The sequence below is a fragment of the Ostrea edulis genome, chromosome 1 (assembly GCF_947568905.1).
Source record: "Ostrea edulis chromosome 1, xbOstEdul1.1, whole genome shotgun sequence".
NCBI lineage: Eukaryota > Metazoa > Mollusca > Bivalvia > Ostreida > Ostreidae > Ostrea > Ostrea edulis.
The window spans coordinates 20,102,070-20,116,743 of record NC_079164.1 but is presented as its reverse complement, the minus strand read 5'-3'; the positions used below and the strand labels follow the sequence as shown (position 1 = coordinate 20,116,743).

Below are 14,674 nucleotides of genomic sequence, written 5' to 3'. Positions count from 1 at the left end.
CTTCCTTTAAGTAAGACAATTTATGTCAAAAAAATAATTAGTCAACAATTAGATAAGACAGAATACCAACACATGTATGTTAGTCATTTTAAAATTACGTTAAATCTGGATTACTTGATGAAAGTAAGGTCAGCTGTGTTAGGATATTCACGTTTTTTATTTTGGACAATATTAGTTATCATTCCCCCCTCCCCCTCTTTGATAATCAAAGAAACTGTCTAACATCATCCAAATGTGTTTCCTATGGAAATATGGTGTTGTGTACTCTTTTTTTAACGAGTCCGTTCATACTTAACCCCTCAGATGGGTGTTGGGTGTTGGCATGTTTTTCAAGGTCGCTGTGAATGTTATTCTGATAAGTGTATTGCAACGGGTTTAGAGGTGTGGGGTGGGAGCTGTAGTGATAACAATACCCTCATGGTCATCGATGAAGGCCGAGTGAATTTGACAGCTTGATATACTGATGCTGTTCTGCAACCTGTCCTTGTGCTGTTTGTTCACAAGCAAAACTTGATTCTTCCAAGACAATACCCAGTGTCATGCAATGGACTATCTTCACCAAAACAATGTTACCTTAGCCTCCCCCCTACAGTCCCAATAGAACATGTGTGGGGCATGTTAGATTGATGTGCCCACATCTAACCACTTGGTGTTGGGCACTTCTAGAAGAGTGGATAAACATCCCTACGACACAAATAATCCATGTAATAAACTCCATGCATCACAAAAATCGAGCAGCAACAAATACTAATGGGAGGTATATTTGATATTGAAGTATAGAAACTTAAATAGCTACCATCTCTTCAGCGTCGACATTTTTCGCCAAAGTAATAATGGCCAACTTTAAATTCACTGTTACCCAATATATACTAGCTGTATATCTTTTAATACATGTAGTTGTATATCGAATATATCGCTGAAAACTGACGGTTGTGATTCTTTTGTGTGTCAGCATGTCAGTTTGTTACTATGGATTTCACAAGATCCATACACTGTCAGTGAAATACAACCTAAAGATGTACAAAGAGATGTGTGTTGAAATTTTGTGAATTCTGTATAGTTCCCATAAAGAGATGTGTGTTGAAATTTTTGTAAATTGTGTATAGTCCCTGTACATATGCAAGTACTAGTCACCTTCTGGAACTCAATATCATTTGTGCCATTGTGTTGTTAACTTGAGGAAAAAAAGGATATGGCAGATTTGTCATCATAAAAAAATCCTCCCACATCTCTCTCAGAGTTGGATCTTAGACATACAATGAAATCCTTTACCCTAAACACATGGTATAGACTGCAGATCTGGATCCTATATAACATGCGTTCATGAAGTAAATTCTCAGTATTTGAATATCTGAGATTATATACACCGACAAGGCAAGTAACCTGGAAATATTTTCTCTTCACAAAGAAAAGGAGACAAAATTTTCATTCTTTTATACAATTTTATGATTGACCTTCAATCGACTGATTGATAACAATTATATCCCTATTGTTTAATTCAACATTGTTTATATCATAAAAACAATATATATTTACCAATATTTGAAGGTCTGAATGTTGGTGAATTAGAAGAAAGCAAACACACTGTTTTTGAAAGAATGAGTATGATACATCTGTATATGTATGATGAACATCAATATACAAGGTAAGATACGTTCAAATACACATCCTAAATCAACAAGACAGATGACTCGTGTCAAATAACTGATGTGCATTTGCAGTAAAATTTTGTACATTAGATCACTAAATGTTTGGTGTGTCGGTATCATAGCTTTACAAAGATAAATGTAATAAATAATGCATACATTTTTACATCAATTCATTCCATGAAAACAGACAATATTGCATTACAAATAGTAAAAACAAGTTACAACAATACTTTATGCAACTGTAACAAGGAATTAGAACACATACAAAATTGATCAAAAATCAAAGCATTTTAGTATATGGTCCTATGATTCTGACTACTGGGGTGGAAATGTATTATATAATCCGATATACAAAGTTTTAATACCATACCTAGATTTTGAAATATGCTTCTGTAAGTCTTTGGGTTTTAATTCATCTATAAAATTTTTAACAAAAATCATTTTCATTTCTAGGAAGACAATATATACTTCATATAAATTTCAAAACCAATTGTTTAGTGAATAAAAAGTGCCACCATGAGATAATAAAAAAATAAATCAGATAACTCTGTTATCCTTTATTGGAGAGAAAGCACACAACATTAAACATGTTTCATGCATTATCTTTGGAGAACCAGGGGGAGATAATTTGTCTTTTTGATGGAAACTTAATGTTCTATACACCACATATTACCAAAAAAAAAAAAAAAAAAAAAATTTATGTAGGACAATCATGATAAATCTAAATTGGAATGAATTGCTCTATAATAATGATCCCTGCTTTCAGTGGGACAAAGCTCCTATAGATTACCTATATAAAACAAATATACCCAGACACCACAATCAAAGATAAAATGCTTTTTGCTTTTTCAATCATAATCATAAGCTAACACATGCTAACCGGGAATTTGAAATTGGGCAATTGTACTTTATAACAAACCCAATTCATTTGGAATATACTGCAAAGCTTGAAGATATGTTATATACTAATTATATGAATTTAGTAAGTTTGATATTTCTTATGCAATTTTATTGAAAACCAGATATGCGGGCTTCTTCAGTTACACCTTATTCCCCCCAAATATATATGTACCTTGTACACTATTTCATCAAAGGTCTGTCACAAAGAATTTCTCTTTTTCAAAGTCAGAGACCTATCACAGATAACTAATCAGAGCATTTATAAAATGCTCATCAGAGCATTTATAAAATGCTCCTTTTGCAAATAAAAATGTAACTGTCAAAAGGAAAACAGCACTAAGAGCCATGCTCAAACAATATTCACATCAATATCCCCCCTCCAAAAGCATTGTCCATTCTGAAACTCATGTTGCTCACACGCATATATATACAACCCTCACATTCATCCATGATTCACAAAACTTGACACAATGGCTGATTCACTGTTGACAAACCCCAGCATCAAATAAAATTTTCAATTGAAAGGACTGCAAGTAATACAACAGATACACATAAAAACCAACCAAACTAGAGTCACTTAAATATTAAAATGCTACCAAATTTTGCACTGTAACAGAAATTGTTTTCACTAGTAAAAGAAAATTGAGCAAAAAATGTTATTACTAAAACCATTTTTTTTAACAAACACAAGAAATGAGAGAATTGTCCACATCAAATAACCAATCAAAACCTGGTCTTGGACAGAATACGGAAAAGAGAAAAACGATCACAGATGTCTGATGGGTATAAACGTAATTCATTATCATCAATGTGACCAATGACCCACAAAGTTCCAGATATGCTCTGAAAGACGGACTCCATAGCAAAACAATCCAGTCGTTATTCTTGTCCAAAGCCTTCTGTCTCTTCAATTGCCATAGTTAATTTTTCGAATAATTGTTCATAACTTCTATATGGAGGTAAGTCTAGTCTATTAAAGCATGTGTGACTCCGTGGCAACCAGGTCTCCTTCCCAACCTTCTCTATACAGAATCTCTGTGGACCATTGCTCCCTGTAAAACGAGAAATTAAATTCACACTTCTATCCCCCTTTGCTACATTGCATGCCAGTATGTGATATACAACACACAGATTTTGGTGATGTATTGTTGTGTAGTACATGTGTTCTAAATGTATTCAGTCACCTCTATTGATACATATGACTTCGTTTGAACTTCTAGAATATTTATCAATTGTAAACAGGGCTATTTTTAGAAAAGTGATTTCCAGAATATTTGGTAGCATTCAGTAGTAACTAATTTTACGATATTCAAATTTTCTAAAACAGAACTTGCTAAAATTGTGTTTCAGTATAAACAGATCGTAGATTTTGTGGTTAAAAAGACATCCTGCAGAATTACATTATTGGGGATAGGCTTATTCTTGAGGTGAATTCATCTCAGTGACACTGTTTTAAGCACTTTGATTACTGCAAACATTTTCATCTCGCAGAAACACAGCGTAAATCTTTAAATGTATAACAAGTAACAGCCCGCGTCTTGACGGCCCGTAATTATGATTGTTAATGACAAATACTAGTACCTATAATTAAATATAAAATCATTGTGCCAACTCTCTCCTGAATAGAAACTGGTTTTATAAATAAAATTAGGTACAATTACATTTAAGTTTAATCTTTACTATCCAAACTATGCATCTTACATCTTTCTATTCAAATTATGTATCTTGGAAAACGAGGTTTGGTGATCCAGTCATCAAATCTACTAAGTCTATAAACTACGAATACCCACCCATTAGTTCTGCGAATCCTCCCACAGGAAGTCGACACGTTCCGGTAACAAATTGTAACAAACGGATTTTCTTCTCGTTGTCAATTTCCCTTACAAACTGAAATCAAAGCAGAAAATAATTACTTCCCATAACAAAAGAGAGATGAGACACTATTAACTAATTCTATGGCATAACAATAAAAGAAATTGCAAGCATGTCACAAATATTCATTACATGAATTTCCTATCAAACATAGTCTAAAACTTAAAGCTTCGAATTCTCCCCAAAAGCCTGGACCAAAGCAAACATATAAATTTCAGATCGTAAATGGTGCCTACCTTCCAGAACCACATGACCTGTTTGGTGTTCCTCTGGTAATGCCTATAAATTGTGTTTCTTTCCCAGTCATCAACATCAATCTCTTGCATACCACACAACATCAACTGTGAATACAAAGAGAATATTGTTTTACCAAGAGTTAACTTTCATCAGATGTCAAGTTCAAAAGCAGCTGTCAGAGCCAAGGCTCGGATTTATCACTATTAATGTAATCTATCACAAATAAAATGTAAAGAAAAGAGCGTTTAACTACACTTGATCTTCACCACCTGAGCATTCCATGAGAAAATGCACAACTTATCTCAGATGTCGATTCATTTTGACATATTGCCCTGGAAAGAGTTCATTTCAAGTTTTCTTCTCTCTTTAAAAAATTGAATTCTTGAAATTTTTTATAAATGGAATTTATGCATCATCTGCTGCAAGTCATGAATCCTCTCCAAAAGTAGGAATTTTAGTTAGCTCTGTAGAATTTCAGTTTTCAGGTAGTTTGGAAGTCACATAAAATGAAGTTACCTCTAGTTCTCTCTCATCAAAGTACTGCAGCCACTGCAGAGGAACTACTTCACTGAAGCCGTCCAAGAAAGCCTTGCTCTGCTCTTCTACCCCTCGAGAAAATCGCCAGTTTGTCATCAAACTACAAATTCAAAACTTACATCATATATTTGCTTCGAATAAAATGGATATAATAACATCTGCATGATGACTCTAAGACCCTTTATGCTGAAGTGTGCAGTTCCCCCTCCCCAGGCTTTTATAACTTGATATGTCAATGTCTTACTCGATATACTCCTCCTTGTTTTCCTCTGTGACACTGATGTCTGAGCCACCTTCTTTCAGATCATGCTGTTCCACCTTACCGAGGACCTCAAAGTCAGCAGTAAAGAACAGCTCCAAGCCACATTCCTCTATGTTGTTGTCCCTGATAATCAAATCAATATTGTATCATAAGTTAATCAATCAAATCAAATCAATATTGTATCATGTGTCCTACATACATACAAGTTAATCAATCAAATCAAATCAATATTGTATCATGTGTCCTACGTACATACAAGTTAATCAATTAAATCAAATCAATATAGTATCATGTGTCCTATGTACATACAAGTTAATCAATCAAATCAAATCAATACTGTATCATGTGTCCTACGTACATACAAGTTAATCAATCAAATCAAATGAATATAGTATCATGTGTCCTATGTACATACAAGTTAATCAATCAAATCAAATCAATATAGTATCATGTGTCCTACGTACATACAAGTTAATCAATCAAATCAAATCAATATAGTATCATGTGTCCTACGTACATACAAGTTAATCAACTAAATCAATCAATACTGGATATACATTCATGTATCCTATGAACATACAAGTTTATAAACTAAATATCACTGTGATGGCAAGCATCACAAAAGGCCTCCATTTTGTGGCATTATTTTCAAAAAGACTAAAAAAAGTCAAATCCCTGAAATTTGCAAAGTTCAAGGTCTATAATTCTTTCAAAAATAGGTCAAAGTTCAAACACAAAATTGATCTGTAAACCATTTATATAAGTTCATGCATAAATTTTCGATTAATAGCTGCAGAGATAGCCAAAAAATAGTCTGAAAAAGAATGCACACACAACACAGGTTGATCACTTTTGGGCACCTGCCTATTGCAGGGCCCTAATAAATAGATATCATTATCCCTTCTCTTTCATTTTGACAATAGACACATGCCATTTAATAATGTACAGTTCCAACTGAATAACATAGTCCTACCACATGAAGTAATAATACAATAATTTTGCATACATATTTACTGTAAATTCATAAAAAGTTATAATGGTAAAATTCTCCTTAAAAGCAAATGAAAATATTGTTTGTTTAAACATACCATATGATACAATGTTTTTTATATCAAATGTACCACTGATATTATGAAAGCACTATAGAAATGTACATATGGACATGATGAGATGTATGATTTGGTGACATTCAGAATTGTATACCAGTAATCCTGATCTGCCTTCTGCAACAGCTTTTGTCTTTTTCTAATCAGATTTCATAATATCATAAATCTATTTCTGACACAACAGTACGACTTGTCTGCCAGCAGAGAGGTCCTGACAAACACTAAAAATGAAGTTGCATAGCTTCCATACCTTATCCATACAAGAGAGTTGTAAAATTCCGAATCTATCGTTTCTATGTCCTTAAGGTACAACTTTTTGCTCAACATCCTCTTGTAGAAAGGTAGTGTAAACCCACTGTCTATAAACTTTCCATGATAAAGTGCCTAAAAATAGAGATCATTCCAAGAGGTTAATCATCATAAAAAGAAATACAAAAAGCACCCCAAAGCTGGGCTCAACATATATCATTTGCTACTAGAAAGATTGACTATGACCTTGACCTTTTGACCTAGAAATCTTCCCCCTCCCAATCTTCCAGCTTTATAGCAAGTGTTAAGACCTAAAAATCTTGTTCTCACTATCTTTATAGTAAGTGATTGAAATCTGGAATGGTGCTTCTTACAAACTGGTCAAAATGCACCTAAACATGCACGCAATAGATCTGTTCTGAAGGGATGGCATAAAATCCAAAAAGATGACCTAATTCATTAACCTACTCAAAATTGTGTACTTTTTTTTTTAAAGATTTTAAAAATGAGCACCTTGAACATCTTACGCATTTTTCATGCCCCTTTAATAAATCAAACAAGGCAATCAATATAACATATATTCTTTCATCAATGTACAATTCTGTAGGGAAAAACATCTTGTCCTTACCATGGCGATTAATCTGCCTATAAACCTAAAGTAGACAAGATGGTCGGGGTTGACACTTGAGGCTGGATTGATCTGTAAACAGTAGTTATTGGTGCTGGCATACTCAAACAGACAGTACATAGGGTTCAGCACATCATGGGAAAGATGGAAAAACCATTCTCTGCAACACAAATGGGCATTCAATAACTGTTCCCCGGTAAAACATCTGATATCAATTCATGCATGCATCTATATACAAGTCTAGAACATTAACTTGCACACATTAGGAGGATCTACATTTCGTCACATGTAATGCTAAAATAAATAATATCCATAACCGCTTCATTGTCAAGACGCCAATTTTTCTCCAATTGGATTCATTTGCAATCAGTTAATTAAATTTTGAAGTGGATATTAAATTATCTTTTTATAAGACATGTATAGATAAGAAAAGGGGGGGGGGGGGGGGGTGACTTTCAGTATTAATGTGATAATGATCTAGCTGTTCTAAGTACCTTGCTACTCCACCATAATCTAAACCTTCTTCTCCCTTGAATATAATGTACAATCTCCTCCTCAAATCAAATGGCTGGAGTCTCATTATCTGTCAATAGAAATCTCAGTGAAAAGGGTTTTATTGATTGGGGCCACTGCTGGCATCAACTCTTGAGTATAGATTAGCCATACAAATAAAATCATCAGTCCCTACTTGAAGTGTAAACAGAAGTTTTCCTGATGTAAACAGTTATGGAAAAGCTGAAGGCAATGTCTAGTTTCAAGAATTTTTTAATAATGTTTCATTTTATTTTCCATTGAATTTCAGTTTCCCTTCATACCTGGCTATAAATACATATAACAGTTATAACATAATTGGCTCTTTATTAGATGATAGAATATGATTTCAAACACACAAGTTGCTGAAGCAGTCCCGAGCATAGCAACATTTGTAACTGACAATGGCCTACATTTTTGCAGTTACTCCCCTTACACTGGATGTTAGGGGCACACTTATGATTGCGGTCCTAAGCTTCACATAAATTGTATTAACAAATAGTGAATAGTAAAGCTTACATTACCAAATTCTTTATTATGCTAAATTTTAACAGGTTGTATTATAGCTATGACAAAAACAAGGTTTAATTTCTTCAGTTTTATGGAGAAAACTTTATAAAATGTGCACTTTGTCAAATTGTAGAGTTGGGAAAGGTGGGGATTGTTATAGGCACATTTGGCGTTTATTCACGTGCAGGTTATAATGTAATTGATACCGAGAATTTCAGTAGTAATCTGTTTTAAAAACAAATGACACCTAGAATTAAAAGGACAATGAAAGCATGTGATATAATCAGGCACATAGCATGGTTTAAAGGGGGTTGGGGTTGGGGGTTGGGTTGACTTCATAATATTGCCCAAAAATCCTTGACAAATAAATCAAAAATAAAATCCAAAGCTCGAGAGGGAAGGCAACAAGGCCGGGTTGATCTTTCAGTTTCATTCATCAGTAAAATTTTACACTACCATTCACAATGTTGTTTTTAAAAAAAAAAAAGGGGGGGGGGGCCAGGCCTATCTATAGATCGATTTCTGCATAAAACTTTATTTAAATAATAAATAATAAGAAAGAGGGGGTAGACCCATTGTTGCTACGATGCACCTGATAATTGTTTTTAGTTGACGTACACAAAATCTAACTTTCAAAAGATTGAATCATACACAAAAAAAATATTTTAACAAAAATAATACACTAGATACCAATTCGAGACATTAACATGTTCTGTTTTATTGGCACCTGGTGTACATTTAGCAATAAGTAGTTTTGTTCAGTGTAAAATGATAAATTGATAATGTATATGCTGGCGTTGGTTGCAGATGTGTTTTTAGGCATATCTTATTGCATGTGTTTTGGTTGTCGAGAATATTGATAAAAATTAATAATGAATTGCTGATATACTAAAGGTACCCCTAAAGAAGTCGAGGACTAATTAATACATGTACTTACATAGTTTGTTATATCGTGACCATACATTGCTTGCAAGAAAACCACAAAAGGACACATAATTATACTAGTAAATGTAATCAGTGACTAAAATATTATTGTTCAGTTATACTATTTTTAAGTTATTACACTTAATTCTTAGAAAAACTCCTTAACTGGCAATTGATTGCAATCAAAAATTGTAAAGTTTCTAATTATTCCTTATATGGCACTGTCAACTACGGACTGCAATGTGCTGTGTGCCCTCTGTAATCAGGGGGGAATAACTCACATAGCATTGTGAAAAATGTAGGCCATAACACAGGCAAACTCAGAAAGCCCAGGTTGTAAAACTAAGCCTAAATTACCTGTTGAAATGAGTCTTCAAACAGATTATCCCTGGACACAGTGATTTTGACATGGCCTGGCAGGGCATTAGAAGTACACAGGTATCGGAATTGTCCCAGCTTCCAGCGGAAGCTCCTCTCATACTGTAAAGGCACTCCATAGGCTCCTTTGGGTCTGAAATTTACAAAATGGGGTTATATTTGATGCTCATTCAGCAGACAGATGATCAGACTGATTATCCCTGCACAAGGTGACTTGACATGGGCGGGCAGGGAACTGGAGGTATCAAAATTATTAAAACAGGAACAGTAGATTTGTTACTCCTCTTTAACAGTATAATTCTCTGCTTTTCATCATGGTCATCAACCTTATTTAAATTCTGCAGTGAAATTATCTCTAAGTATTATTCGTCAGGCCATAAATAAATCCAACTGTTGATATTTTTTAGCTGCAGAATTGTAGCTCTCTCTGATCTGTCCCAATATTTTTTCAGAGAGCTACAGTTCTGCAGCTAGATATTCTTCAGATGGAATTACAAATAACGGCAGTGCATTTATTTATTGTTAACTTTGAAAGCTTTTAAAATATTTTCCAAAATTTAGCTGTCTGTACTATGATAATAGTTCATTACAATTACAAAAAAAAAAAAAAAAAAAAAAAGTAACTGATGCCCCCAGTGAGAGTCGAACTCACGACCCCTGGTTTACGAGACCAGTGCTCTAACCACTGAGCTATAGGGGCACTACAACATCCCGACATGTAATTTCAGTATAGGCTAATAAGCAATCCGTTGTCAGCTGGGTTCCCTTTAATACCTGTGCTCAGGTGCATTTGTATATTCAACTACATTCTTTAATACAGGTAAAGGTAAATCTCTTATCACAATTGGCGCTATTAATAGCTTCTGGCATGACTGCCGTATAATAAGCTCTTGTTCAGGCATTGTACGGTGATGAATCATCCAAGTACTTGATCAATACACCGTACAAACATTCATAGCTTGAAAGGCAGTTTAATATATACGGAATGTATGTAAGCCTCCATAGCTCAGTGGTTAGAGCACTGGTCTTGTAAACCAGGGGTCGTGAGTTCGATCCTCACTGGGGGCTGCATAGTTCTCATATTTTTTTCCTCTCCTCATTTCTTACCAAATATTTTTCAATTTCATGCAATCCGTGTCAAATTGTATTAAAGTAGGAACTAGTCACATTTTTACTTCCTACCATATGTCATTCCTCTGACAAGGCAGTGTGTATAATTTCCTGTTTAACAAGGCCAGGAGACAGTGATGTAAATGTTTGTGAACATTGTACTATATTACATTTCCCTTTTTAATTTTTCTGTTGAAATCAAAACTTGTGTTTCATTCCTTGTTCCACATTTCATTTACAAATGCTGTGAAATCGCGTGGATTTCAAGGGATGTCCATGAATTTACATCCCTATGAACATTTATACTCAATTTCAAGTTCCTTCTTTACAGTATGTCGATTGCATTAGGTATCTATAGATATTCTTGATCATACTATGTGATTTTACAAATACAATAATTGAGTTGCAGTGTGGAAAAATACATGTAAACAGTGGACACAGAACGATAAAATGTATAGAAAATTGATCTGATCTATAGTGAGATGAATATTTCAAGACCGATTTGTCTTCTGAGTAAATTAATGCAGTCTTTAATATTTTTGACATTTAGTAGTTCAATTATTATTTGCCTGAGCCCTCCACTACTTATAAAAAATTAGGCTCTACGTGATAAATCATTTTAAAAGATATGAAATACAAATAATGAGTACAATAAATATTACGGATATTTGTTTCTTCATTGTTGGTCTAAAGTAAATCAGTCAGCTCTATAGAATATGAAATTGAAGTATACCAATTTTCTACACTACAGAAAAGTAAATTTTGCACACAAGAGTTGTCCCCCCACCCCCCCAAAATAGTATAATTACATCTACTATTATTTATTTATTTTAAAGGGACTGATTCACGATTTCCCCATAAATTTTGTTTTTCACTTTAAATGATCAAAATCTATAGTCTAATATGTTTAGAAGGTTTCACAAAAAAATTAAGGTTGTTCATCAAGACAGAAGCTCATTATAGAGAGTTTATTATTTGTTTTGAAAACAAAAATTGAGGTGTGTTATTGTTTACGAAGTTTTCAAAATAAAGGGATATTGATCCAAGTTTATTAGATATATCACATTTCAAGTATACTTTAAGTAAAACGTATCATTTAAAAGTTAAAATTTGTGATTGTACAAAATGAAGATGCTTTAAATTACAAAATTTAACGTTTCGCTGGTTTGTTTGTTTACATAAAAAGACTCGAGTCTTTGTTTACATAACACAAAATCAAAGCCAAGATACTGCTCTTATCCTTGCATTCAGACGGTCCAAATTTTGGTTGTCAACATTAAATGAGTTATATTTTTAATTTTTAACATAAAAAATGATAAACATTTCTTTCAAAAAACGTGAACCAGTCCCTTTAATATCCATTAATGTAAATACAGTGTCCCATTATAATTGTGCAGTCTCATAATCAAATTACAGTACAATGGAAAACGCCTTTAATTATGTTAATTTTCTGTGTAATTTTCTGGTTACCCACTGAATTTGACCCCCCTGAACAATCATGATTCCACTGTAAAAGACATTTAAACAATTTTGATCATAACCCTAATAAGCTGAAGAGCATCATTGCCTTGGTAGCAGTATCAGCAGGATTAAACAGCCTTAGTTAACTGTAGATTGCATGTTTAATTCAAATGATTTTACAGTTTTGTACATGCATTTCCGTTTTGCTTGTGTAGTAACAATTTGTTTATAATATGCTGCAACATTTTATTAAGAGATGTGCAGATATCAGTTCAGTTATCACTTGTATCTAATTTTTAATTGTACTGTCATTCAAACATTTTTTAGCAGCAATCAGGCTAGAAACTTCCTGAATTGACAACTCGCAATTGATTGCAAGTACAAACAAGAGGTCCATGGGCCACATTGCTCACCTGAGTCACCTTGGCCCATATTTAAAGACTTCCCTACATTTTCGCATGTAAAACTTTGATCCCTATTGTGGTCCCATCCTACTCCCGAGGGCCATGATTTAAAAAACCTTGAATCTGCACTATGCCATGAAGCTTTCATCTAAATTTGTACTTTTCTGGCCAAGTGGTTCTTGAGAAGGACATTTTTAAAGATTTTCCCCATTATATTTGCATGTATATCTGTGATCCCCTATTGTGGCTCCAACCTACCCCCAAGTGTCACGGTTTTAACAAACTTGAATCTGCACTATGTCAGGAAGCTTTTATATGAATTTCAGCTCTTCTGGCACAGTGATTCTCGAAAAGATTTTTAAATGACCTCACTCTATATTTGCATTTTTGTGACTATCTCCCCTTTGAAAGGGGCATGGCCCATCATTTGAACAAAATTTGAAAGACCTTCACCCAAGGATGCTTTCTACCAAGTTTGGTTGAAATTGGCCCAGTGGTTCTGGAGAAGAAGTCGAAAATGTGAAAAGTTTACAGACATAAACGTACAGGTGATCAGAAAAGCTCAATTGTGGTTTCAGGTGAGCTAAAACCTGAACTCACTATTTCCTAATTGCAATTTCTAATATCAAAGACTTTTTTCATTTAAATATGCATGTAAAGTTCTGTGTTACAACTGTTAAACAATCTAGAACAACCATAATCAAGATATGTATGGTCTGACATTCATCTGTTATTTTTTTGCAAAGTGCACAGAATTACTTTAATGCAGCTGAATTAGATTTAAAAGTTATTAACTTTCCCTTAATTATATGCCTGAAAACATTTGTATGTAAAAGAAGATTATTTAAAAAGTATATATAGTGGGAACCCATAAATACATTTGCTACTCGTGGTGGGAACTTCTGCACATGCATGTCATATTCAAATCAAATAGTGAAACATGGAGTCCAGTACATAGATGAATCATATCCAGTTAATTCTGCTATCTCCACTTTTTTCTTCCTTCATTGATCAACGAATGGCCTGATCTTTTAGGACTGATATCATTTTTTGCCGATTTGAAGCCCTTTCTGGCTATGCGTCTAAAAAGAACCCCAAGCACAGGAGGGCAATCCCAACATGACATACTTAACTCAGACACAAATGTCTGAATTTAGGTTTGAAAGTCTTTAAGAGCGTAGAACAATGAAGATACAGTCAAACTTGTCTTAGCGGCCACTTGAAATCAGCGGCCACTCTCAATTCCCCCCGATGATTTTTCCTATATATTTGTACTAGAATAAATGGCCACCTGTGTAACGTGGCCAGCGGCCACTCAAATCCTCACCCAACACGTGAATTACACTGTAATAGGCGGCCATTTTGTCCATCGACGCAGTTTTATCACGTGATATTTTACATGAGTTAATCATCTGTGACGATAGCCGATTGTTTTGGAAACACACCTTCGCTTGGGTAATTAAATACTGGTCGGTTTATCTGAAGCTATTAAACAGATTTGTGTTCAAATTAGATATTTTGTACGCTGTTATCTTTGTCATTTTTAACACATTGTTGAAATGGCTTCGACGACTGTAAAACGGAAAGTTTTAACTTTGTCTGAAAAAATCAAAGTGATATATATCTTCTCGCAAGATTGTAGCAGAATTAAATGTTGGCAAGACTCGGACAAACAACGTTTTGAAAAGAAAAGCTGAATATCTGGAGGATTTTGAAAATAATGTGGAGCCAGAAAGAAAATGAAGACGACACATTATGGGAAATGAATGTACATATACATGTATGATCAGTATTTTTATGAAATTCAACTTATTTTACTCTGTGAAGTGTAATAAAGTTTATAACTTGTTCATATATTGATTGACTGGCTGTTTACAGAGCAAACTGGAATAAGAGGCCACCTGTCATAAATGGCC

At 34.0% G+C, this 14,674-nt stretch overlaps 1 protein-coding gene and 2 non-coding genes across 4 annotated transcripts in view; 1 reads left to right on the top strand and 2 right to left on the bottom strand.

Moving 5' to 3' along the window:
* Window positions 1–1,419: 1,419 nt before the first annotated feature.
* LOC125663601 (E3 ubiquitin-protein ligase Su(dx)-like) overlaps window positions 1,420–14,674 on the bottom strand; it is a 36,170-nt gene continuing 22,915 nt past the window's right edge. For both annotated transcript variants that reach the window (XM_048895880.2, XM_048895881.2), the window contains 9 exons: window positions 9,763–9,916; window positions 7,935–8,023; window positions 7,441–7,600; window positions 6,814–6,947; window positions 5,440–5,580; window positions 5,175–5,295; window positions 4,658–4,762; window positions 4,340–4,436; window positions 1,420–3,601 (listed from right to left, as the gene is read on the bottom strand). In XM_048895880.2, coding sequence (XP_048751837.1) covers window positions 3,429–3,601; window positions 4,340–4,436; window positions 4,658–4,762; window positions 5,175–5,295; window positions 5,440–5,580; window positions 6,814–6,947; window positions 7,441–7,600; window positions 7,935–8,023; window positions 9,763–9,916 — 1,174 coding nt within the window. In that variant the 3' untranslated portion in view covers window positions 1,420–3,428. The remainder of the gene's footprint in view (window positions 3,602–4,339; window positions 4,437–4,657; window positions 4,763–5,174; window positions 5,296–5,439; window positions 5,581–6,813; window positions 6,948–7,440; window positions 7,601–7,934; window positions 8,024–9,762; window positions 9,917–14,674) is intronic.
* Trnat-cgu (transfer RNA threonine (anticodon CGU)) lies at window positions 10,411–10,483 on the bottom strand. The gene has a single exon. It is a non-coding gene; the product is annotated as a tRNA-Thr (tRNA).
* Trnat-ugu (transfer RNA threonine (anticodon UGU)) lies at window positions 10,779–10,851 on the top strand. The gene has a single exon. It is a non-coding gene; the product is annotated as a tRNA-Thr (tRNA).